Source organism: Rhinichthys klamathensis, unplaced genomic scaffold, assembly GCF_029890125.1.
Source record: "Rhinichthys klamathensis goyatoka isolate OS25496 unplaced genomic scaffold, OSU_Roscu_1.1 h1tg000291l_1, whole genome shotgun sequence".
Classification (NCBI taxonomy): Eukaryota; Metazoa; Chordata; class Actinopteri; order Cypriniformes; family Leuciscidae; genus Rhinichthys; species Rhinichthys klamathensis.
The window spans coordinates 1,302,618-1,328,940 of record NW_026606810.1 but is presented as its reverse complement, the minus strand read 5'-3'; the positions used below and the strand labels follow the sequence as shown (position 1 = coordinate 1,328,940).

General features: G+C 35.9%; 2 protein-coding genes across 8 annotated transcripts; both read left to right on the top strand.

The window, feature by feature from the left end:
• The first annotated feature begins 2,169 nt into the window (after nt 1–2,169).
• On the top strand, nt 2,170–12,835 carry LOC130103571 (uncharacterized). 3 transcript variants are annotated; one of them, XM_056269826.1, is made up of 6 exons: nt 2,170–2,379; nt 2,719–3,113; nt 3,685–3,749; nt 5,130–7,717; nt 11,969–12,066; nt 12,591–12,835. In XM_056269826.1, exons 1-5 carry the CDS (start codon nt 2,199–2,201, stop codon nt 12,034–12,036), a joined length of 3,297 nt encoding a protein of 1,098 aa, XP_056125801.1. In that variant the 5' UTR covers nt 2,170–2,198; the 3' UTR covers nt 12,037–12,066; nt 12,591–12,835. The 3 variants fall into 3 exon arrangements, with proteins under 3 accessions (XP_056125801.1, XP_056125799.1, XP_056125800.1); XM_056269824.1 differs by having other exon boundaries at nt 2,719–3,170; XM_056269825.1 differs by lacking the exon at nt 11,969–12,066 and having other exon boundaries at nt 2,719–3,170.
• A 1,779-nt stretch (nt 12,836–14,614) lies between these two features.
• si:ch211-86h15.1 (uncharacterized protein LOC558435 homolog) lies at nt 14,615–24,273 on the top strand. Of its 5 annotated transcripts, none has more exons than XR_008809377.1 (7): nt 14,615–14,815; nt 15,148–15,599; nt 16,084–16,148; nt 18,093–18,209; nt 20,081–20,211; nt 20,350–20,789; nt 24,168–24,273. XR_008809377.1 is itself a non-coding variant. In XM_056269833.1 (6 exons), the coding sequence occupies exons 1-6, from the start codon at nt 14,635–14,637 to the stop codon at nt 20,727–20,729; spliced, it is 1,326 nt and encodes a 441-aa protein (XP_056125808.1). In that variant the 5' UTR covers nt 14,615–14,634; the 3' UTR covers nt 20,730–21,167. The 5 variants fall into 5 exon arrangements, 3 of the variants coding, with proteins under 3 accessions (XP_056125808.1, XP_056125809.1, XP_056125810.1); XR_008809378.1 differs by lacking the exon at nt 24,168–24,273 and adding an exon at nt 20,952–21,167; XM_056269833.1 differs by lacking the exon at nt 24,168–24,273 and having other exon boundaries at nt 20,350–21,167.
• The last annotated feature ends 2,050 nt before the right edge of the window (nt 24,274–26,323 follow it).

Below are 26,323 nucleotides of genomic sequence, written 5' to 3'. Positions count from 1 at the left end.
AAGTCATTTCAACTTAAATTACATTAAATTGACTATAAACAATGAGTTGAATCTTGTATAACTTCTATAAAAAATGTTGAAAATTGCTTAATTTCTTAATTTAAAATTAAAATTGCTTAATTTAATTGAAGATTGCTTAATCTTAATTTTGATGAGTTAAAGCAATGTGCTTTATGATCATGTTATCATAACTTATTGATCATATATTTTTTTAAGTTCAGTATTAATATTTGGGTATTTGAGGTTGGTTTCTAATATTTGATGTTGATGTTTTGTAAAGCTGTTTCTAAAGACTTTTGAAAGCTATTTGAGGGAATAATTTTTTTTTTTTTTTTTTTTTTTTTTTTTTTACTGCATAATAGTTTCTTAATGTGTTTTGGGTCCTTTTTTCATAACAAATACCATCATTAAACACCCTTTGAAAAAAGGTTAAATGGGGTTATAGACCCATAGGGTTCTTGACTCAGTAGAGTGCTGAAGGGATGACATATTTTTGTTGGCCAAAACCCATCGTCCTGAGGTCAATGGGTTTTTTTGAATGGGATGTTGGTTAAAAGCCTAAAGGTCTGTGGTGAACACTAACTCAAGATTTTATTCTATGACCAAAAATACACCCGTATACCCCACTCGTGATTTTATAAAGCTGAATTGAAAAAGGCGGTGATGCTAAATAGGACTACAGACGTTGTTGGGGACGTTAGAACCTTTTCTTCTAAGAGTTACATTGCTGTTTCCATGGTAACAGAAAGTGATCCTTATTTTAGGGAGAAAGAAGGATGTGAGTGTTATTTTGGTGAAAGGATGTGAATTGAATTTGTTGAGGGGTATATATGATATTTGAACTTTTATAGGCTGATCATATTGCATTACAAAGCTGTAATAAAATGCTAAAATTAAACAGTTGCAATTTGCCTTTAGCAACTGTCAAATAACGAATTTATGGTAACGCTTTAGATTACAGCCCGGAAAGTACTGGGTAATTAAAGCAATTTTACAGCGTAACCTTCGGTAGTTATAGTGTACCTATAACGTACTTACAATATAAGTATAAGGGAACAATATTTTAAGTTTGGGGAATAAAGGGGTAACAACCAGGAGAATTAAAAAATTATTAATATTGTGAGTATTATAGAACTAAGGGGTACTTATTCTACTATTATGATATAACAATCTTACATTTGGGAGCAATTTAGCAAGAACATACACTGCGTACCTTTTTGAAATAATGGTGAACCAGTACATACTGTATAGGCTTTATAAATAGATATAATAGATATGTACCCTGTGATTTTTTAAATGTAATCTTTTTAACAAAAGTGCACTGAAAACGAAAACTATTGCAACTTTTGCTTAAATATTGGGGAAAGATACTCTTGTTTCATGTAGCTTGTTACCCTCTTGTTCCATGTAGTTACAGGGTAAGTACAATAAAAATACACACAATCTTATATCACTGACTCGGAAACCTTTATTTATTATACAAGCACCACTTACCCTGTAACCACATGAAACAAGATATATTTCCCAGTATTTAAAAAAATTGCAATAGTCTTAGCTTTTCTTGCCTTGAAACATGTTAGCCCAAACAAACATCTGCACTTTTGCTATAAAAAAATATATAATAAAAGTATAAATGCATAGATATGTAGGCCTACCCTGTCATTTTTAAAAAGCCTATACAGTATGTATTGCCTTGGTACACAATTATTACAAAAAGGTATGCAGTGTATGTTCTCGCTAAATTGCTCCCAAATGTAAGATTGTTGTATCATATAGTAGAATAAGTACCCCTTAGTTCTATAATACTTACAGTATAAATATTTTTTTAATTCTCCTGGTTGTTACCCCTTTATTCCCCAAACTTTACATATTGTTCCCTTACTTACATGCAAGTACTTTATAGGTACACTATAACTACCGAAAGTTACTCTGTAAATTCCTCTTAATTACACAGTACTTTCCGGGCTGTAATCTAAAAGCGTTAACGAATTTATTTTAAATTATTACATTTTTTTTGTAAGGATAAGAAAAATCAGGTTTGTATATTCGCTCATCCAGACCGGCAGGTGGCGCTGATTATCACCGAGCTCAGCAGGATTAACGCATACAAAACAATAGACAAAATAGACAGAAAAATTTCTGTTATGAATGTGGAAATACCTGGGAAATACGAGCTTGATATATTTTATGAACACACAATGTCCAAACTGCAAATTTTAAGCATTGTTCTGACAGAGCGATTAACTTTAGCTGCGCAGGAGATATTCAAGGCTGTGGAAGACATATTTTCAGAGTATAATGAGGAGATGTGTCGCTCCAGACAGGAGATTGAGCTGCTCAAGAGGAGACTGCAGCAGGCAGGAGTTCAGATGGACTCTGGTTTGTCAATTCACCTTAAATCTGACTCTCATACTTATTTCTTTCATGTTATGGTTTTTATGAACACGAAATCTCGATAGTTAAAGTCTTTAATTCCTTTACCATTACCATTTAAGTCAACCATGATCCTTTAATAGTAGCTGCTATACATTATTAACATTAGCTTATTGAGATGTTTAGGTTGTGTCACTTATTTGACATTTTTATTATGAATTGTTCTTTGTTATTCACGTATTATCTTTTACTAATGTACTCATGCCATACTGTACACAATGACAAGATCTCCCCGTTTAGGATCTTTAAGAACTAAAGTATGTTTATTTTGTTTAATTATTATAGAATTGCAGCCCTGCTCCTCTGAGACTCACACTCAGAAATACACCCAGGCATTTTCTGAGGAATGGAGATCTGAACATGACTTGAAGGATACAGAAATGCATATGAAGCTAGAAGTTTATACACAGCAGGAGGAGAATGAATTGCAAATACCTGTGTGCCACGAATCAGCATCTTTAACACCATGTATGGACATTTATCATGATCAGATGCCCAGCAAAGACACTGAAACACAAATGATGGACAGCAGCGAGAATACTTTTCCATTTATTAATCAAGCACCTCAAATTAAGAATGAACCTGAGACTAATACTGAAACAGGTACCACCTGTCAGGCACAGCAGCACATCACAAGACATGTCTTGGATGATTCAGGGGCCAGTGATGCATCCAGTGATGTCAGCAAAATCAAAGTTAGCCACATTAGCCCCAGACATAAGACCCAAGCATTTAACGTAAGTCTGTGTGTATGCAAAACAAACAAAACTATGGAAGATTGTTTCCGCCACTGTTTTAAAATATACATAAAAGAGGTAATTGTGACATTTTATCTCACAATTCTGACTTTTTTCGCAAGTTTAAATCGAGCAATTTAAACTTCAGAGAAAAAAGCCAGAATTGCGAGATATAAACTATTGGAATTCTGACTTTTTCTCAGAATTGTGAGATATAAACTCGCAAGTAAATTGCGACTAGGCTATCTCAAAGTTTGAGTTTATATCTCACAATGTTTATAACTTGTATAACTTTATAATCTCACAATTCAGAAAAAAAAGAGATATGACTCACAATTGCAAGAAGAAAAGGTCAGATTTGTGAGATAAAAACTCCCAATTACCTTTTTATTTTTTAATTATGTGGCTTAAACAAGCTTGTATAGAAAAGTGGAGGACTAGGTCCTATTATTTTTATTAAATTGTAAGACACTTAGCTATAAATGTGAGCTGATTGATGTTGTTGTTTTTACAGCTGCCCCTGAGAAATCAAGAGATGTTGACGCAGCATAGGATGGAGCTGGCTCAGATAAGAGAGAGGTACTTGAATTGAATAGTGTTTCATCTGTGCTGATTTGATTTGACTTATTTTAGCTATATGAAGTGTGCACAAATCCTTTGCCTGTCATACGTGTAATTTGCTAATAATGCTCAATGTGACACTCCCTTTTCAGCTCTAAACCAAATTTGTATGTAAATACAAACAAATTTCTTAAATATGACTTTCTTGTTTTAGGCTGTCTACAATCATTTGATATACAAAAAAAAAAAAAAACCAACAACAGTAAAACAGTGTCTCCAAAAATTAAACATCCTGGTCAATCACACCACATTCATGTTTACTGTTACTTAAATGTTGCTGTACTGTAACTGCTGTTAGTTGCTAATTTCAGTCAGTGACTCTACTGTTGTACATGAGTCAAAATATGTTAAGGGTTAATAATAGTACAACAGTTAGTCTTTTACTATTATTTACAACAGGATCTGCATTTTCATGTTTTTGTTTGTTTTAAGAGACAATAAAAAGCAGCTTTGTGCATCAAAAACACTGAACTTGAAAAATGATCCAAACATATCAGTCACGAAATAAACTTCATTCTGTAAAATAAGTATAATGAGCCATGCAAAAAACATTTCTAACATCTTATAACGTTTTATAATTACCCAAAGATCAAACATAGTTCACCCCTCACATACGTTTTCACATATGTCAAAAACATAGGCTGGCTGTCGGTTGGAATATTAGAATTAAAAACATCGACATAACACACTCATGGCCATCAGTCAATTCACTGAATATTTACCGGTTAAGAAATAAAAAAATGATTACCTTACCATCCATCTGTTTTCAAATTCAAACATTTCAAATTTCTGAGTATAAATTAGTTTTTTACTCACTGAAATTTAATCCGAAAGATCAGGGAACTGAGTGAAATACTTCACACTGCATGCTAAAGAGAATCAAAATGAAAAACTTCAACAGATTAGTAAACATTGCTCAACATGTTGGTTCCTGACATAAACAGGAAATTGAAACGGTATATTTTGACAGACATTTATTATGCACAAACTACTCATTCTGACCGACCCTTTTTTCATAATTCAGTAATCTTGAGATATGTCCCTGTGGTCGTTCCATTTGACTCTCAGATGCTGATGTTTGTTTATATATATATATATATATACTACCTGGACCTCTGCTTCTCATAAATACTACTGTGTATTGTGCACGTTATTTTTTTGACAGACATTGATGTTGTGATATAATATATATATATATATATATAGAATAGATTAAAATACATTAATCTCTTATATTATATTATGTATATTCTCTATATGTTACCTTTTTAATAACTCCCTCCACCGATGTACATGTTTGAATAAATCAACTAAATGGTGTAATAAATTTCATTTCAGAATGTCTTTGACAATCCAGCTCCGTAACTCTGGGCGTAAAAGTCAACCGTTTGTCTGTCAGGATGAAGTGTCAAAATATGACAAGTGGAAAGCCAAAAATGCGAGATACAGTCAGGCCTGGAGGGATCGTTTGAAAAAAGATCCTGTAAAATTTGCTGAGTTCAAAGCTTTGGAAGCTGCCAGAGCAAAGGAGTATAGAAGAAAGAGGGCTGCTGCTTCTATAGAAATTGATAAGGAAAATAATCGTGAGCGACAGAGAAGATTCAGAGCCAAAAAGAAATTAGAGTGTAGAAGAACAGATGAAAAACAGTGTAAAGCTGATAAAGAGCCTCCGCCACCTAAGAAAAGAGAATTCTTAACAAGAAACGAGAGGATGAAGAAACGAGAGTATGATAGGATAAAGAAAAGAGAGGAGAGGGAGAGGATGGGAGAACTGAAGAAAAGACTAATTCGTGAAAGAGATGCGTCCCGAAAGAGGGAAAAAAGAAACAAGACAAAAAAGCGAACTGACACTCCACAAACAAATGTTGGCTCTCCAAGTAGTACAGCTGGATCTACAGGCTTTAGAACTAAATCGGCAAAACAAATGGCAGTGTCACGGATGTGCAAAAAAATTCCGGCTGATGCAGAAAAATTTGCGGACATTGTATTGGACTTCATCCATCGCTGTACTCCTCGTAAGCAAGCAGCTTTAAAAGCCAGAGGTCTGAAAACAGCTTGTCGACGAATAGATTTTGATGAGCCATCTCAAGAAAAACTTCGATCCACGATTGAAGCTCTAAAGAAGAAGAAGGATGCTGCATCCTTGGAGAAGAGGCGCCTGATTGTCACTAGTTTGATGGTTGCCAAAAAGTACAGAATGCAACATATTGTTGCAAGGCGCTTTAACCTCCGTCCAGCATATCTCACCAATTTACCAAATTCCTCATCCAATGAAGGTTTACATAAAAAACCCAAGTCTGATGCCACTTGCATGGATGTTGTGAACAATATAACTGCTTTCTATCGTAATCCTAAGGTAGCACGAGAACTTCCTTACATGAGGACTGTAAAGAAACAAGAACAAAGATTCCTCATGGAGATCTCTCTACAGGAAGCCTATGAACTTTGGAAGCTGGAAAATCCAGAAAAGAATATTGTGTCCTTTCCGGTTTTCTCATTGGTTCGACCTTCATGTGTTCTTCTTCAGCGTCGGACAGACAGAAACCAGTGTCTCTGTGAATATTGTACTGGAGTTTTACTGAAGGTTCAGAGCCTGAACAGAATTCTCACTGCTACTAACAATGCGGAGTGTATAAAACTCAAGATCAAAAACAAATATGAACTTATCAGTTTTTCTCTGTGTCCCAAAAGTGGCAACAGCAAGTACCATAATCTAAAGTGCATTAACAGAACCTGCTCTGACTGTGGTGTATCGCTACTCAAAGAAAAGTTAAAAATGGTAGTAGATTTGTATGGCAAACAAGAAGTGTCCTGGCAAAATTGGGAGAGTAAGGCTTTCAACCACGATGGTAAACAAAAGACCAGGAAGTTTCAATCAACTAAGTGTGGCACATTCAAGACGATGTTTGACGAGTTATTGCGCGAAACAGACTTTTTGGCTAAACATTTGTTTACAGCCAACTGGCAGCATGAACAGTTTTCCCTTATCCGGGAAAAGTTGCCTAACACTTGGTCGCTGTTCATCATGGATTTTGCCGAAAATTACTCGTGCATATCCCAAGACGAAATACAGCCGGCACATTGGTCCACACAGCAGATAACCGTTCACCCGATTATTTGTTACTACAAGTGTCCCACAGAGGGTCATGAATACACCATCCAGGAAGCCTTGGTTTTTGTCTCTGATGACCTCAACCATGATACCAATGCCGTTCATCACTTCGAAACTCTGGCTATAAAGCACCTAAAAGAAAAGCGAGGACTGAAGTTAGAGCATGTAGTTGAATTCACAAATGGTTGTGGCGCACAATACAAGTCAATGGTGGCATTTGCTGACATTAGCAACTCCAAGGCTTCACATGGTTTGTCTGTTGAAAGATGTTACTTTGGATCCCACCACAGCAAGGGGCCCAGTGATGGTGTCTCTGGGTTTGTAAAATCATCTGTTCAACGTGCTGTCCAGTCACATAGGATCACTATCAAAAATGCAGAGGAGATGTATAATTTCTGCAATCTAAATTTGACAAAAGATGACTGTGATAGGCAACTCCGTACATTTTACCTGATTAAACAAGGTGAAATTCAGCGTGACCGTCCTATAACACAAGTGAAGTCTGCCCTTGCTGGAACTCGTGTTCTCCATTCTGTACGTTGTGTTTCTACTGGGGTCCTGGATACTCGTGTGTATTCGTGCTTCTGTGATGGCTGTATGAATGTTGATGATGGAAGCCAGTGTTCCAACTCAAATTATGTCTTTTCCTGGCAACGACGTACCTTGAACACAGATGCTGAAATAGTTGATTTATACCAGCCTGTGACTGAAGATGAGAACACCGTACCTGATAATTCTGCTACAAGTACAAGTGAATATGACCAACATCCTGGTGAACAAATAGAAGATCTCTGGATGAAACTTACTAACCCAGGTAAGGGCTCCATTTGATTATAGCTCCAACTTAAACATACAATGTATTCTTGACAATTATCTTTTGCATATTTAGGGGCCAAGCCCCGAAAGGGCTGTAGCCCCTATTGGAATTGTAAGTTTACTTTATTACTTTATCTTTGGACTGAGCCGCACAGAAATAACTGAACCAATTTTTTTTATTCATCTTTATTTAAAAGTTATGATTTCACGAACTTAACGAGGTCGACCCAAAATTGGTTCAGAAGCTGTATCTCGGCCAAACTTTGATCAATCGAAACGAAAATTGGTAGGCTTTACCGGAACCATGATCTGAGAGTCCATTCCAAATTTGGGAACAGCGCCACCTACAGGTCTTGAGATCTGAAAAATGGCTATTTTTGTATTCATGTGTCTATGGATTCCTTGTGTCATGCTGAATCCGTGGATACCGATTTTGCCAGGATCGTATGAACCATTTGGCTGCCATTTGGAATTTTGTCATAAATTTCAATATCTTTTAAATGATTTGACATATCACAAAATTTGGTACATATTATCATCAGCATGTCCTGAAGGTACCTGAGAAGTTTGAATACAGCGCCACATAGTGTTCCAGAAATATACGTTTTTTTTTTTGCAAAAACGCTTATAACTTTTGAAAACATTTGCAACATTTCATTTTACAACAATGTGACTGTCCTTCATATTGAAGCAAATAAAAAAACTGTTTTTTTTGCTACTCCTACAAATTTTGCACAATTTTGTTCAAAATCAGAAATGACTGAACAGATTGTTGATTTCTAGATTCCGCTACCATTCCCTAGGACAGGGCCGGCGATTGCTATAGGCGAACTAGGCGGTTGCCTAGGGCGACAAATGTGTTGGGGGTGCGGGCGCCCTCTAGTGTCGCCCTTGGCCTACTTCCCATTAATCATAGAATTACAATGACAAGCGAAACAAAAACATGTTTATTAAATATGATCATCCTAAGGCGCCCCTCAGCCATACGTTTAATTACTTGTCAACCTGATTATTAGATTGAATGGATGATTATTGTCGATCATTTCCTAAAGGGGGGGGCGGGGGTTAGTTGCGTTACGTTACGTTCTATGGTTACGTTAGGCAAGTGCTCGGCTGCTGCGCGCGCTGATCGAAAATGAAGCGGTCTAAACCCTCTGGTGTACAGGGACGAAACGGAGAAAGCAACAAGATAAGAAGAAAGCCCAGTATAGAGGTACGTCTTCTCATCTCATCCATTAAGGTGTCAAATGTTCTGGCCATCGGGACAACCGGGAGATTCCCGCGGGCCCGACGTGGTTTTTGGGCCGATACATACATCTCATACTTTTATTTTTCTATTTTTGTCTTAACGGCCCATAAAACTCGTAGGCCTACATCGGTGGCCCATTCGTTTTGTTTTGTTTTGCTTAATTGGCGGCGCTGGGTTACTTCCAAATATATAACTTACTTTCAAGTATAGAAATTTGTACAATACTCATGAAAGTTTCCCTTATTTTTCAGTGCATTTGTTTTACAATATAGGCTATGGCAATTACTGTCATGGGATTAATATTATCTATTATTATGTAGTAGTGTAATGTAGACAGACACTGTAATTAAAAGAGGTTTGAATTTTTCTTTGTTCAATTTGCACACTGAATAAGGGTTGGAGCTTTTATTTTTGAACTCTCAAAGTGCACCAGATTGATGAATTTAACATTAAAATGCACAAAATTTTCTTACAGGGAAATACCCCCGAAACCCCCTTAACCTTGTAGCAGCCCAATAGATTGTAATAATAGTTGGCCTAGTGTGGTAGTAGTTGTAATTTATCTACTAAAAGTTATTTATGGTCAGATAAAATATTGTACAATCCAACTATGATATATCCTTGAACGTTCTTTGTAGCATTTGTTTGAACAATTTATTGTTTAAGTTTTTGAGTAACTATAAGAGCATGTTTAGTTTAATAAATACTTATAATGGGGGGGGCGCAAAACTCAATATCGCCTAGGGCAACCAAAGGGTTAGAGCCGGCCCTGCCCTAGGAAATATCTCCCCGAAGTTGACCCTCCCTGTTTTTGTTGTTTTATGTTAGTTAGCTTAGCATGCTAATTGGTTAGCATGCTAACCAGTTGCCATTCTTTCTAATGTGGCTCTTCAGCTATCAGGTTAACCATAAGCTACATCAGCATTAAGTTAGCTTAGCATGCTAATCTGGTTAAAATATTAAATAATGCTCTTGTGTGCTCATTCTCACACTAAAGGCTCTCCTCAGCAGCCTGGTGAACCAGTTTCAACTGAGTGGCAATCAGTAATGCCACAAGCCCTGAACCTTTCAGGTCGTGGGTTAGAATCCCAGAAGTGATTCAAAAATTGCTTCTGTTCCAGACATTATGTTTTTCTTAGAATGATCTCATCTGAAGTTATTAAATATAACATGCGGTGCATTTATATACAACATCTTCAATTTGAGTTGATTCTCACTTGAACTATGGAACTTTTTTTTTTTTTTTTTTTTACCAAAAATGTGTTTTAGGTGGACAGATCAATACAGTACACAGAACATGACAATAACAATGTCTTTTCTGTTAACCAAATGCTTTTTAATATTCGCTATTACTTCAATGCAAGTGAACAAGTGCGCCGTTATTTTTTGCTTAGTGACGTGTGGGTTCAAGTAAGCCAGAAATGCGCAGATTCTGCGCAATACGCTATATTTAATATATCATGAGGACTCATGAGTTGCGTATTTGGGCTAAATCCGCGCAGATTTGGCTTACACGAACTTCCCCAGCAAAGTGAGTAGACCATAGACTGTAAAAAAGGAGTAAACATAGAAACACGCCAAATTATCTAGTGATTTGACAGCATTACCCGCCAAAGTTAATTTTTACCCGCATTTGGCGGGTTGGAGGGTGTTAATTTCAATCCCTGAATGTTGCACTCCTGTTTGTCATTGTGCACTAAATATTGCTGACTTGTGCGCGTCTCCAAGGGGGTAATCCACCAGCTGGAAACTGAAGTCTCCCCGGGCGCCGCCATTGGCTAACAAGCCTTCACCTGCTGTTAGCATTCCATTGACTCCCATTCATTTTTGCGTCACTTTGACAGCGAATAACTTTACATCTGAGACGTTTAAAGACTCCATTTGTCCATTATTTATTTCTAAAGAAACACGACAATGTATAAAATGCTCCATTACCTTGTATCTTACGTTGTGGCCCCGTAGAAGCAGTTTTTGTAAAAATAGGCTAACGATTGCGTCATAACACGCGACTCTGTCGCATTGAAGAGAAATGACCATAAAGACAGATGTAGAAGCTCACGCGCAATCGGGGGACGTGGAGGCATAAAGTCAAGGGAGAAGCCCATAGAGAGTCATAAAGTTGCTCTTGCTGCGAGCTCATGGACAGCTCCTACTAACGCTCTTAGTCTCTGCAAGATTCGGAAGGGAATGATTCAGATTCCTCTTGGCACCGCTACTAGAAGACGTACAACTGTCAGTCAGGTTGCTCACGTCACAACTACGTCTTCAAGCTCAGTTTGAGCATGCGCAGTACACTTGGCAATCAGGAAGTGAGTGCTTCTATTTGACTTCACTTTTCTCCGTTGAAGTCTATGGGGTCGCTGTGTCCATTTCTTTTACTGTCTATGCGCGTCTCAAGCACCTCTTTTCGTTCGTCCTAATGCCTGTTAGTTGTCCGTGGATTTGCCTATGTTTGGTGTTTAAAATGGAAACGTCTTTAGGCATGGAAAATCAACTTTACAATCGATTCAATGAACACTTATGTCTCAAAGTCGAACAGGATTTTTTCACAAAAGTGACAGCCCTAATTTAGAGCCAATAGCTGCGGTTCTGCCTTCAAAAACTCTGTCTCTGTAAAAATTAAACAAACCGTTGTATGAGTGGGATGCTGATTAAAGCAACAGGCTATAGCTTTGATGATTGTTTGATCAAATTCAATGTGTAGCAAGTGTTTAACCATGTGATCTGTGCAATGTTCAAAAGATTCCTAATAAAATCCAATGTCCAAACATGCCAAAAATGACCATTAGGGGCTTGGCCCCGGAATTGCTGCTAGCAGCTATTTATTTCATTGTAGTTGTAAAAGATCTGACTCCAGGTTGCCGCTATATCTAAGTCTTGAAATGCTATAGGCTACTGATTTAAGACTTAGATATAGCTGCAGTAGCAATTTTAACTTAAAGTCAGACTTTTGAAAAACGGGTCACTTTACTCTCAATATCACTATTAATCTCCTTTCAGAACTTCCAACTGATGACTTGGTAATGGATCTATTTCAAGAAGATAAGGGACGAGAAACAAGTAATTAAACAAGCAATGAAAGGCCTATTGAAGTGCAGGTGGGTAAAAAAAATCCTTTATTGTTTTTTACTTTATTATTCAATCATTAGTCCTATATCCATATACCAGGGTCCCGGTTTCATAAAGCTGACTTATAGTTGAATAGAAAAAGTTGAGGCCATTGATGTACTGAATCACCATTGGCATCTTAAGCCGGGGACACACTCAATGACTGTAAGGCCGATTATGAATGTAATTTGATACTTACGACTGATCATGCCCAAACACGCCAAGTCTGAGACTGTTGCGTTCAGTCGGTGTTTAAAATCTGCTCCAGTCATTGGAAACAGTAAGTATGTTCAGTTCAGTCTTAGAATGTTTCAGCTAGTGGTTAAGTGTGTCCCCAGCATTAGACGATTTAACATGAAGCATGCTTTATGAATGCAGAGTCAGGGGTCACGATTTAATGAATGGAAGACAATGGGCTGGGAACTTAAAGATTTTATTGGAACGGTGCCCAGGTTTAAAAAAAAATAATATGGCACTTAGTAAAGCAGTATTATTTGTTATTGTGTAATTTCAGGATTTGCAGATGGAATTTCTTAGGGAATATGTCCACCTGTCCACCCAAGTGGAGTTCTTGAACCTTACTGACAGAGGAGTCCGGATGAAGATGGAGCGCGTGGAGTCAGCAATTTGTTTTCCTGGCCCAAGAATCCTGATGTTGACTTAGGGGATACAGTCCATATATTTCATGGACCTGTAAACTTGATTAGACACCATCCATTCTCTGTTGATGAAGAGGAGTTTAAAAACAGACAATAAAAAGACAATAAAAAAAGAATGCATTTTTGTTGATATCAAGCATAATTGTAATATGGAGTGTATACTGACTGTCTCTCAATAGTTATTCGTGTTGAGTTTGATGTTACATTTAATTACCCTTTGTCTGATTTTTTGAGAGAGGTACTTACTTGAATTAATTCTTTAGTGTTTCATCTGTGCTGATTTGATTTGACTTATTCTAGTTAAATGTCAGCTCTCTAAACTAAGTTTATATGTAAATACAATCAAATTAAATATGGCTTTCTTTTTTTAGGCTGTCTACACTCTCCAAAAAAATGAAATATTTTATTTTCAAATAAAATTTAAGTGGCTGGTGAAGGGTGTTTGATGCTTTTGATCTGTTCTCATCTTGGGTGATTCTCACATACACATCAGAACATATTCTGGTCAACCACACCAAAGGCATGTTAACTATTACTTAAATAAGCCTGTACTGTAACTAGCTGTAACCATTAGTTGCTATTTTCAGTCGGTGACTTTTCGTTGCACATATTTCTCAGAACCGCATAGGTAGACAGTTTTAATTTGTAATGTGAACTTCATGTTAAAAAAATTGAAATCAATACTTCTACCAAAACAGTTTTTGGAAAGCCTGCATTTGTTAAATTAAAAATACAGTGTTAAAATTATTGTTTTCTAGTTTAACATATTTTATAAAGTATTTTTTTGACTAAGTTGAATTTTCAGCAGCCATTAGGGATGACGTATATAGTTTTGTTGGCCAAAACCCAGAAACAAGTCCAATCATCGAAGTAAATGATTTTTTTTAATCAGACTGGTTAAAAGCCTGAAATAAGGTCTGTGATGAACAACTCAAGATTTTATTCTGTAAAATACACCAGTATACCCAACTCGTGATTTAAAAAAAAAAGCGTTTACAAGTTCCTAAATGGGACTACAGACATTGTTGGGGACGTTAAACGTCATAACACTGAACAGGTAAACTCATCTAAGTTTAAAAGCACTCTCTTGCAAATTATTCAACTCATATTTTCAGGGACAATTGGCTCATTAAGGTACTATGAGACAGAACCCTTTAAGGTTCAGGGCCTTTAAGAGTTACATTCACGCATCCATGGCAAACAGAATATTATCCTCATGGCAGCATAGATGTATCCTTTGCTGACTTTGATTTCCCACAATCCTGTGCTTCCATTCTGTAATAGTTGAGCTTGAAAAAGAAAGATGGGATCTAAAAGTTGCGGTTGGTGGTCAGTTTGTATGTAAATGTATATTTTTTACCAACTTTTTGGGAAGAAATTATTATAGTAACAATTCGCTTAGTTATCACCAAAACTCCTTTATTTTGTTGTAGGTAATGAAACCGTTTTGCTACCTCAGAAGTCTGTCCGAAATCAATTTTCCTAAGGTACCTTCATGTGCAAACACTGCATGCAAAGTCATTGCCTGATATTGCAACGAGGCAACAAGTCAGCTGCCTAAGCCAGGGATGGGCAAACTCAGTCCTGGAGACTGAGCCACTGTACTACTGTAGAGTTGAGCTCCAACCCTGATAAAAATCCACCTGCCTGTAGCCTTCTAGTGATCCTGCAGACAAGATTAGCTGGTTTAAGTGTGTTTGATTAGGTTTGGGGGAGCTAAACTCTGCGGGACAGTGGCCTAAGCAGTGACCAGGACCGAGTTTGTTCAATGTCCGTTCTTCCAGACCGGCAGGTGGCGCTGATTATCACCGAGCTCAGCAGCATGACGCAAACAAAACAATAGACGAGAAATTTCTGTTATGAATGTGGAAATACTTCAGTGATATTTATCAACGCACAATGTCCAAACTGCAGATTTTAAGCATTTTTCTGACAGAGCGATTAACTTTAGCTGCGCAGGAGATATTCAAGGCTGTGGAAGACATATTTTCAGAGTATAATGAGGAGATGTGTCGCTCCAGACAGGAGATTGAGCTGCTCAAGAGGAGACTGCAGCAGGCAGGAGTTCAGATGGACTCTGGTTTGTCAATTCACCTTAAATCTGACTCTCATACTTATTTATTTCATGTTATGGTTTTTATGAACACGAAATCTCGATAGTTAAAATCTTTAATTCCTTTACCATTACCATTTAAGTCAACCATGATCCTTTAATAGTATACATGATTAACATTAGCTTATTGAGATGTTTAGGTTGTGTCACTTATTTGGCATTTTTATTATGAATTGTTCTTTGTTATTCACGTATTATTTTTTGCTAATGTACTCATGGCATACTGTACACAATGACAAGATCTCCCCGTTTAGGATCTTTAAGAACTAAAGTATGTTTATTTTGTTCATTCATTATAGAATTGCAGCCCTGCTCCTCTGAGACTAACACTCAGAAATACACCCAGGCATTTTCTGAGGAATGGAGATCTGAACATGACTTGAAGGATACAGAAATGCATATGAAGCTAGAAGTTTATACACAGCAGGAGGAGAATGAATTGCAAATACCTGTGTGCCACGAATCAGCATCTTTAACACCATGTATGGACATTTATCATGAACAGATGCCCAGCAAAGACACTGAAACACAAATGATGGACAGCAGCGAGAATACTTTTCCATTTATTAATCAAGCACCTCAAATTAAGAATGAACCTGAGACTAATACTGAAAAAGGTACCACCTGTCAGGCACAGCAGCACATCACAAGACACGTCTTGGATGATTCAGGGGCCAGTGATGCATCCAGTGATGTCAGCAAAATCAAAGTTAGCCACATTAGCCCCAGACATAAGACACAAGCATTTCATGTAAGTCTGTGTGTATGCAAAACAAACTATGGGATATTGTTTCAGCCACTGATTTAAAAAGATATATATAAAAGAGCTAATTGTGACTTTTTATCTCACAATTCTGACTTTTTTTCTTGCAATTCTGATTTTATATTTCTCAATGTTTCCTTTTTAAGTTTAAATCTAGCAATTCAGACTTTATAACTCGCAATTGCGAGTTTATCTTAAAATCCAGAAAAAAAAAAATCAGAATTGCAAGATATAAACTTGCAATTCTGCCCTTTTCTAAGAATTGTGAGATGTAAACTGGAAATTGCGACAAAGTCAGAATTGTGAAATAAACTCGCAGTTAAATTGCAACTTTTTATCTCACAGTTCTGTATTTTTTCTCGCAATTCTAAGTTTATATCTCAAAATTCGGAGAAAAAAGGACTATTATTTTTATTGAATTGTAAGACACTTAGCTATAAATGTGAGCTGATTGATGTCGTTGTTTTTACAGCTGCCCCTCAGAAATCAAGAGATGTTGACGCAGCATAGGATGGAGCTGGCTCAGATAAGAGAGAGGTACTTGAATTAATTCTTTAGTGTTTCATCTGTGCTGCTTTGATTTGACTTGACTTATTCTAGTTAAATGAAGTGTGCACAAATCCTTTGCCTGTCATACATACATGTAATATGCTAATAATGCTCAAATGTGACACTCCCTTGTCAGCTGAGCTCTAAACTAAGTTTTATGTAAATACAAATGTATTAAATATGAATTTCTTGTTTCAGGCTGCCTACAGTCAGTTATACTAAAAACAGTGTCTCCAAAAATGAAATATATTTTATTTTCAGATGCTTTGGTTAGTGCTCATCCTGGGTGATTCTCACATGCATCAGAACATATCCTGGTCAACCACACCATAATCATATTTACTATTACATAAATATTGCTGTACTGTTACTACTGTTAGTTGCTTATTTAAATCGGATGACTTTCTTTACTTTTGCACATATTTCTCAAAACCGCATAAACGCATTAGACAGTTTTAATTAGTAATGTGAACGCTAGATTATGTCAGAGAACTTCATGTTAAAGCATAATTGATGTTAATACTTTTATCAAAACATTATTGAATTAATACACTACCATTCAAAAGCTTGGGGTCGGTAAGATTTTAAAATGTTTTTTAAAGAAATCTCTTATGATCACCGCTGCATTTATTTAATAAAAAAAAAAACAGTGAAATATTATTACAGTTTTAAAATAATTGTTATATTTTAATAGAATATAAAATGTAATTTATTCCTGTAATGGCAAAGCTGAATTTTCAGCATCATCCTTCAGAAATCATTCTGATAGGCTGAATTGGTCATCTAGAAACATTTCGTATTATCCATGTTGAAAAAAGCTGTGCTGCTTAAAGGGATAGTTCACCCAAAAACAAAAATTCTGTCATCATTTACTCACCCTAAAGTTGTTCCAAACTTGTATGAGTTTTTTCTTCTGTTTAACACAAAAGAATATATTTTAAGGAATGTTGGTAACCAGACAGTTGACAGTAGCCATTGACTTCCAAATACTATGGAAGTCAATGGCTAACGCCAACTGTCTAGTTACCAACATTCCTTAAAATATACTCTTTTGTGTTAAACAGAAGAAAGAAATTGATACAGTTTTGGAACAACTTGAGGGTGAGTAAATGATGACACATTTTTATTTTGAGTAAACTATACCTTTAATATTTTTGTGGAAAACATTTTCATTTTCAGAATTCTTTGACTATTAGAAAGATCAGCATTTATTTAAAATAATGTATTTTTTTGTAACATTATAAATATATTTACTGACATGTTTGATGCATCCTTCCTAAATATATATTTTTTTCCCCAAAAAACTCATACCGACCCCAAAAGTTTGAACTGTAGTGTACATTTAAGCAATAAGTTGTTATATTATGATTATAGTCACAGTCACGCTTGACTACAAACTCCATTCCCCTTCAGTCATACGCATGTGAACGCAGGGGTTGGCATCCCACTAGCCAGTTTTTCAGCAGATTTCCAGGTAGGTTTTTGTAGCTGTGTTTTTATCTCTCAGGTAGCAGGTGGGTGTTAATGGCCCTGCTTGGTCTCCGACAATATGTCTGATTTTATTGCTCAGTCGGACAATTGTGGCCTAGGAAATGACTTTTGAAACAAGTCCTATTTGGATCTGGCAACTTTTTTCACACGGTTTTCAGAGGTTTTCCTACACACAATCTATGGCAAGACCTGGATGGATAAAAAAAAAATCACACTCATTCAGGGCAAAGTCAGAGGCAGTGATTCAGCCTGTTACAGCCTCTTCTTTTCTTAACCTGTGCATGTGACAGAAAAGGGTGAGATCTTAGCTGAAATAGTCTGCAGGTGTGACATCCCCTACCAAAATAGAGTTGTTTTGAGTTGGCTTGTGGGACATCGCCCTAAAGAAGCAAATACATATGATAGTTCCTTTTTTAAGGTCAAATCTTTCTTGTTGTTTAGATTGGCAGATGAAGAGCGAAAGAAGGCTGCAGCAAGCGCTAGAACCCAAAAGCACAGGCAGAAAGTGTACGGGAATCCTGAGCTTCGTGATGCATACAGGAAAAAGGAGAGAGAGAGGTATACTGCAGCTTACATGAGGAACTATACTGTTCAGGAGTGACTGTAGGTTAGATGCTTTATTACCAATGCATTGGTGTAGTAACAACTGAACATGTATTCTTAATAAATACATTACCGTTTAAAAGTTAGGGGTCAGTGAGATAAAAAAAAAAAAAGAAATTAATACTTTTAATCTTTTATTCAGCAGTGAGGCATTAAATTGATCAAAAATGACAGTAAAGACATTTCAGATGTTACAAAATAGATTACTATCTCAAATAAATGCTTTTTTTTGGTGATATTCTTGTTTCTATTCATCAAGAAACCCTGATACAAATGTATCATGGTTTCCACAAAAATATTAAGCAGCACAAGAATAAGGTTATGTACAAGAACCACATAAATAAAATGGAGATCAGTCATTTTAAATAGTAATATTTCACAAGAAAACTATTTTTTACTGTGTTTTTGATCAAATAAATGCAGCCTTGGTGAGCACTTATTTAAAAAAAAAATCTTACTGACCCCATTTAGCAGTAGTTCTCTTTTCTTTTCTTTTTTTGTCAGGTATCCCTTTAAAAATATTTTAATAAATTATGCAACCCACCATAATCCAGTCATCTTTCTGTGATTAAAAATTAAAAAGTTTTCAACATAACTGCATGTTCTCTTAGCTTTATGTCACTGTGTTTAATTATGTAATGTTATATAGATAGATAGATAGATAGATAGATAGATAGATAGATAGATAGATAGATGGATAGATAATATAATGCAAAGAGCTGTCTCCCTTATAATATCATCTTGCCTCCACACTTTGAGAACCACTGCTTTACAGGTTGCATGTGACATGTTGCAGTGTATTTAGAAATGGGGTCTTTATGTGAAAATCAGCTTTAGATTGAGCTTTTAAGACACTGACTCGTTGATATTTCTCATTTTTGTAGATATCAAAGACGAAAATCTCAGGGGAAAGTGAAATTCGCTAAAGATCTGAGCCCATTAGAATTGAGAAGGCAACAGAGAAAGTGGAGGAACAGTTCTGCTGCTTACAGGAAAAAGAAATCATTTCAGGAGGTTTTAGACAACATTAAAGAAGACTTTAATCAAATCACCCCAGAGCCAGTGCCGACCACCTCCACTGCTCAACATTAGTGCTTTTTAGAAATATGTGCAAAATATACTTGTATTCCTGTAACTCAACTGGTAGAGCATGTCACTAGCCAATGCCAAAGTCATTGGTACTATTCCCAGAAAATGCACTTGATGCTAAAATCTATGTATTTCATGTGCTTTAAAGCATCTGCGAAAATGCAAATATTCCATAAAAAAAGTAAACTGTGCATGCAGTTTCTGACAAAAATGCTATCAAATACACATTCATTCCATGTCATCAGTGTAATCATTTTCTTAATGTACTTTAGATTTCAGAAAATGGACCAAGTATTTTGAATCATGAATTTTTATGCTCTTTATGAATTTTGAAATAAAAAAAAGTGAATTAATGCAGTTTGCTTGCTCTTTTTGCTGTGTGAGTGAAGTCAAATGCATTCGCAAAAATGTATTTGCCATTGCTTTGATAAGTGAGGGGAAAATACACTAGAAATGTTAAATAAAATATGGTGGATGTCAACATACAACAACTTTAGGAAAATACAAAAATGCTTAAAACAATTTTTGTTGATAACTAGAAATATTAATTGTATTTTAAGTACAGTGTTTTAGCTATGTGCCAAGTATAAATATTTATATTATTTGGACATTACATTATCGTGAGAATAACCCAACGAAAATAGGCCTATAGTATTATAGAAGCCTTTCCCCCCGATAAATCTCATCAATAAATGCTGCTTTAATCGAAGTAATGTGTATTTCTTTTTCCCCACAAGTAAATTGCAATCACAGCGGGAAAGAAACAAGAGGAATAAGAGTGAAAATGAGGAAATGCACAGAATAAAGAAGATCCGGCACATTGAAGAAGTGGCACTTGATAAAGAACAACAACAACAACAACAAATGCGTAAGGACATTTTAACTATAGTAATTCAAAATCAATGTAATAATGACATTTTGAAGAAGTATTGGTCAGATATGGCGTTTTTCTTTTCTTTTAGATGCACAGGATAAACGTAAAACTGTCATTTTGCCTCTTCTTTAGAATCCAAGACAAACCTGGCTGACATTTGTTTGGAAGACGTTCAGCATGAAGAGGAACTGTCTGAAAGTTACCCGCCGCATCAAGACATTCACGGAAATCCACCAGGTACAGGAGAGTATTTGTGTGTCGTGTGTCGCAGAAGATTCAGCTCACCGGGTCTGCTGAAAATTCATCTGAGAGTTCACTCTGGAGAGAAACCCTACCACTGCAACTTTTGTGGGAAAAACTTTAGACAATCCAGCCACCTGAACACACATGTCAGGATCCACACGGGAGAGAGACCTCACATATGTCAGAACTGCGGGAAGACGTTTATTGACTCGAGTGCAAGAAACAGACACTTCAAAAAATGTGTTCTTATCTCTCTGCAGGGACAATGAAATCACAAGGAGCACCTTTTGAAGGTCTTTTCTGTTGTTTGCTGAAATGGAAATGTCAAGGTAAATCATTTTAAGGCTGGATTTTTTTTTAATGGTTGTGTATTAATTGATTATGTCCAATCCAGTGTCATTATAAAAATGAACCATTAAAAGAGGTATGTGTCATAGTGTGGAGAACAGCTCCTCCTGTCTTTAAAACGATTTAACCTGTTTTTTCCATAGAAATTTCACTTGAACTCTTCGAAGCACTTGCAATGGTACATTTTCCACAGCTGGACAAATAGTGTTTCTTGACATGTATGGCTCACATTTTAACCATGTAATGCAGTGTTCATTTAATGAGCAATGATTCTTTTTCTTGGAACAAGCTGTTCATGCCCCAAGATTTTATCTTGTTTGTTGCTTTTACATTATATTAAATGTTTATTAGCTAGCATATTTATGAGGAATTTTGCTACTTTATTTATTACTGTTTTCTAATCAAACAATATTTTATTTCATTTTAATACATTTCTTTGGTCTCTTTTTTTCCACTGTTAGTATAAAATGTATAAACATTACTGCAGTTTATAGTCATTTATTTGTACTGATTTTTTTTAAAAAGGTGAATCTTGTCTGTAAAGTCTTATAAATTAAAGATTATGCTGTCTTTTATTCTGATTTGTTTATTTTTCTTGGCATGAACAGTAATGTTTACAACTAAAAAAATATAAAGCAGACAAAAAGAAAAAATACATGCTACTCTGTAGTAATTGTACTTAAAGATACAATATGAAACTTTTGTTCAAAATGAACAAAATTTAAATATCATCAGTCCGTCTTTCAAAACGCTTATAGGCTCACTATGGTGGTGATGCTATTATAAGTTTTTATATTTAGACCTAGTGGGATGGTTTTCGCGGGAAATTACGTACATACATCACTCACCACCAGTGCCTGTCTCGTCATATCCTCCTGGGACCCAAGAATAGACTTTTGTCCACTGTAGTGGACATTATATTTTAGTGAATTTCTCTGACATCATACATGTCACATGACACAACCTGGGTGTCCTGTAAAGAGCACATTCAGGACTTTTCAGAGATACCAAATGTTTGGAGGTTTCACCATGAAAACAGCTTCTCCTTGGTCTTTAAAAATGTCTGACATTAATTTAGTGATCAAATGTAGCATTCTTATGGAAATATGATAATATAATGTAATTATAATTTAAATTGGACTACTTTTCAAATTGTATTTCATAAAACAACATCTCAGGAAAATGTTAAGGGGTTTCAAATAAAAAAATTACTTTCTGTTACAAAACAGGAAATTGATTTCAAACGTGTCCACTGTAGAGGACATCAGGACTAAAATCATGTTTATCAGGCATTCTGGGAGACACAACAAGTGAATATGGAAATAAATTATACATCAATATTCCTATGAAATATTAGATATTATTATTAAAATGTTGCCAATTATTACTCCAATTATTACCCTTATTTTTTCATTAAATGTTGCTCCAAGAACACATTAATGTGCAAATTAGATACAGTGTATAGATACATTGCATTGAATGGGAATATTAACTTATGGCCATTTTACCCACATATTGCAAAAAGTAAAATGGTGTATCAATTCATTCCATTATTTCTTTCATAACATAGTTGAGAATAATCTTTATACAAATTTTGGTTGAAAAAATCCTGAAACCCCAAAATGTATTGGTGATTGAAAAAAAAAACCCCATTGGTTTTGCCTATACATATTTCATGTCATTTTATTTTTTAAACAACTTATGCCGCGTTCCAGGCAACCTGTAACCCGTGTTTTTCCAACCTTACGCCCGTTTCACACATACTCCGTGTGCAGTGCGTATGCGGTGCGTGTTGCGGTGCGTATGCGGTACAGGAGCAGCACGCGCTATAGTGCTTTCACATATGCTGCGTGCGTTTGCAGTGCGCAACTGATCCGCGGCTGTACCACAAACACATTTACTCACTATTTGTATTTCAAAAAATCATCAATCAAATCAAGTTATCAGCAGCAAAAGTTTTTGCCTCCAGTGCAATTCTCTTTGTAGGCCTATTCACGTTTAAAACACAATTTAAACAACGTATTATTCAATGCATTACTTTTATATAGGCCTAGATTATAGGCTATATTAAGTTGCTCAAGCAAGTGGTAACATATTTAACCATGTACTTATATTAAAATCGCAAACATTTTAAATTAAAACTTAAAATTGACAAAAACAGCAGACTCATACCTTTTCTTTTGCATAATTCAAATCTGTATACAATAAATCTTGCATGTCACAAATAACTTGTTTTTCCACCTCAACGAATGAGACGAGTGTCGTTCATTATGTGGCCTTGTTGAAGTAAATTGTAGCTTTCTTTGCTTTACCCCGGTCTTAAAGTAAAAAGATGACTGTGAAAAAAGTAGTATTTAATTAAATGCATTTATGGTTACATTTTATTTAATTAAATACATTTATGGTGAGATTACTACATTTTATTGAATTAAATGCATTTATGGTGAAATTACTACATATTCAGGTCAGTCTGTGTTCATTTTGACCACGAACCGTGCGCTGTCACTTTAATTCAGCGTTTGCAGCACAGCAGAAATAGACTCGGTGCGGAAACGATCTCTGCACTGCTGTATACGCACCGCAACTGGAACGGATCGACGGACCGCATCCGCGTGCAGTGTGAAAGCTCTAACCTGTTAACATGGGTACGGAAAAAAATACGCACCGCATACGCACTGCAAACGGAGTATGTGTGAAACGGGCGTCATACCCGTGAAAGTGCACTGGAACGGCAGTCAAACCCGTGACTTCCCACCCGTGAACTCGTACTAGATCGATGTACTCCCAGTTACGAGTTCTGACGTCACATAGCCCGCAAAACCATACAAAACAACAATGGCAGCCCCTACGGATGCAATGTTTCTGCAGGCGGTACACAGTGAGAATACACTTTAGGACAATATAACGTTGCAGTCAAATTAATAATAATATAATAATAATAATGATAATAATACACACAAGATTATGTATTACAATGTTATGTGTCTGAAACAATAAGTATGTATATACACACACGATTATGTATTACAATGTTATGTGTCTGAAAAAATAAGTATGTATATTGCGCTCAGGTAGTTTGGCGTGACTGGCCTGGAATATGCTACAAAGTCGTGAGTCGTGGTTTGAAGTCGTGATTTACGTGCTCAAAAACCTGCCTGGAACGCAGTCCTGGCGTCCACTACAGAGGACATAGCATAACGTATGAATAAAATATTATTTTATATATATGTTTTTTTTACCATTTGTTTATTGTGCTCTAAACAGTGTGATGACATGGAAAAAAAAAAACTAAATTCAAAAAACTTTTTTTTTCTGGGTCTCAGGAGGATATCAGAGATTAGTTGTCGTCTTGTCGCAAGTGAGAAAGGTTGACATGGAGCACGCTAAATCTCGAACCTCCGGGGAATCAACCGTTTAAAAAACGCAGGAACTACAGAGCTCGTAATAAAACGAGAATCAGCATGGCATGGCTTTTTGGAGAGGTTTTTATTACTCGACAGGTGAGTAAGGTATTTTATTGAACAGATAAATTGCCATATGTAACTCTTTAACGGAGTGCATTGTAAAGCATTATAGTAAGGGTCATTTTATTATGGTTGTAGTAGCGCTGTGCTGGAATTTATTTTCAAGGAAGTACCGTTTATATTAATGGGTAAAGCTACAGTATCTTTAGCTAGTCAGCTTGAGATCATTTCCATCTAAACTGGTTATATCTCTTAAACCTAGAAGCCTAAAGAATGTTTTATGAGTAGGATAACCATATTCATCCGCTCATTCACGCAGAGTCGAAGCACAAACAAAATAATGTTTTTCCGCAAAATGCAACAATTAAAAAAAAAACGTAACCGCTAGAGGGCCAAGAGGTAGTGTACCTTTAAATGTTGATCTAACGCGTGAGGATTATGATTATGAATTTGTCACAATCTCACAAATGAATTTCATTGGATTACAGCTCTGATGACTTGTCATAGGCCTATACAGTGTAATAAAAAAAAACAAAAAAAAAACGGTTGTGATTTTTCAGAATATAATTAGTCAATTTGCAATCTATTTTTGTACATGAAAGTAGTAGCTGAAGTATTTTAACATTAAAAAGACTGATGAAATGGTCTGGGTGGCTGCCCTTTTGATGACTGCTTTAACTATCTGAGACTCTAGGTGGCAGAAGTGATCCACTGTCCTTTTTATTATCAAAAGAAGCTTTTTAATGCCACTTTCTGTTAATTATAAAAAAGAACAATCTCAAAAAGCAGTTTTTTTACATGCCATACAGGCAGCCTATTTTCCATCCACTTGTGTATACAGTTGCTAATTCAGTTTATTAGCAGTCAATTGTTGTCACCACAACACTGAGACCTTTTAAAATGAAAAGCTTTGACTGTAAGAGCTAACACTACAAACAATCCACACAGCACACATTTGCATTCACGCAGCTCTAACGTCAATTGGCAAGTCAATAGAAATCTACATTACGATTAGCCTTGCTAACCCACATGCCTCCCGGCCTGTGAATGATGCCGGAAGAGTCATACAGACTGTGTTTACAGAGTAATGAATACACTGTATTAGTAAACCACTGAAGTGCAGTTCACCTGCAGCTTCTTGAACTTTTTAAACTCCCTGAATGAAAATCTTATCACTCTGCATTCTGCAAGCATTACAGTGTTATTTACTCAGCTTTGTGGTATTCCTTTCTGGCAAGTCGATTTTGACCTTCGTGAGAGAACAAAGAAACGTTATACAGATCTACAAAAAAACAAATATATATTTTTCAAAAGCTTGTGCAATTACCCATCCTCACAGTTTCATTATTGTGAGGGCCATACAAAACGATGTGAGGAAATATGCCCTTGTTTAATTCCTGATAAAAAAAGAATTTAAATGATTCTATTAAACAAACAACAAACATTGCTGTAGGGATATAGATAGCTTCACACTGGTCTGACCACATTAGTTGTTTTTTTCTCATGAAGAATGGAATATTTGGCTAAGCTCATTAGTTTAAAATAACAAGCTTAGATAATAACACAATTTGTTTTGTCGGTATGAAGAGCACATTGGTTCATTTTGTTTGCTTGTCATTTTGTTTTCAGTCTAGGACTTCTGCCCAAGTGTAAGGTCAGTGGTATGTTTTTTTATTTATTTATTTATAGCTAAATGCCTATTTTTTTAGAAGTGTTCTGACATTTTGTCACTTTCCAACTATGTACATAATTTTGAAAATATAAAAGAACACAAATACCGCAGTAAACTCTTGGTCTGTATAGCTCATTGGTATTTCCGATAGACTCTTGGCTGTGGATCGCCTAAGGCACAGTTGAAGGGAAAAACACATTAAAGTCCTCATAAAGTAGCTTTCTGAATTCTATATGTTCATTTTTTTTTCCTCTTGAGAAAACACCTACTAAAACACAACTGATGTGCTAAAGGATATGCAGTTATGTGATTTATTAGCTATTTGATAATATGCAGTATTGGAAGCTCTACAGCTGCATGTGGTCAATAAAGCGCTGCA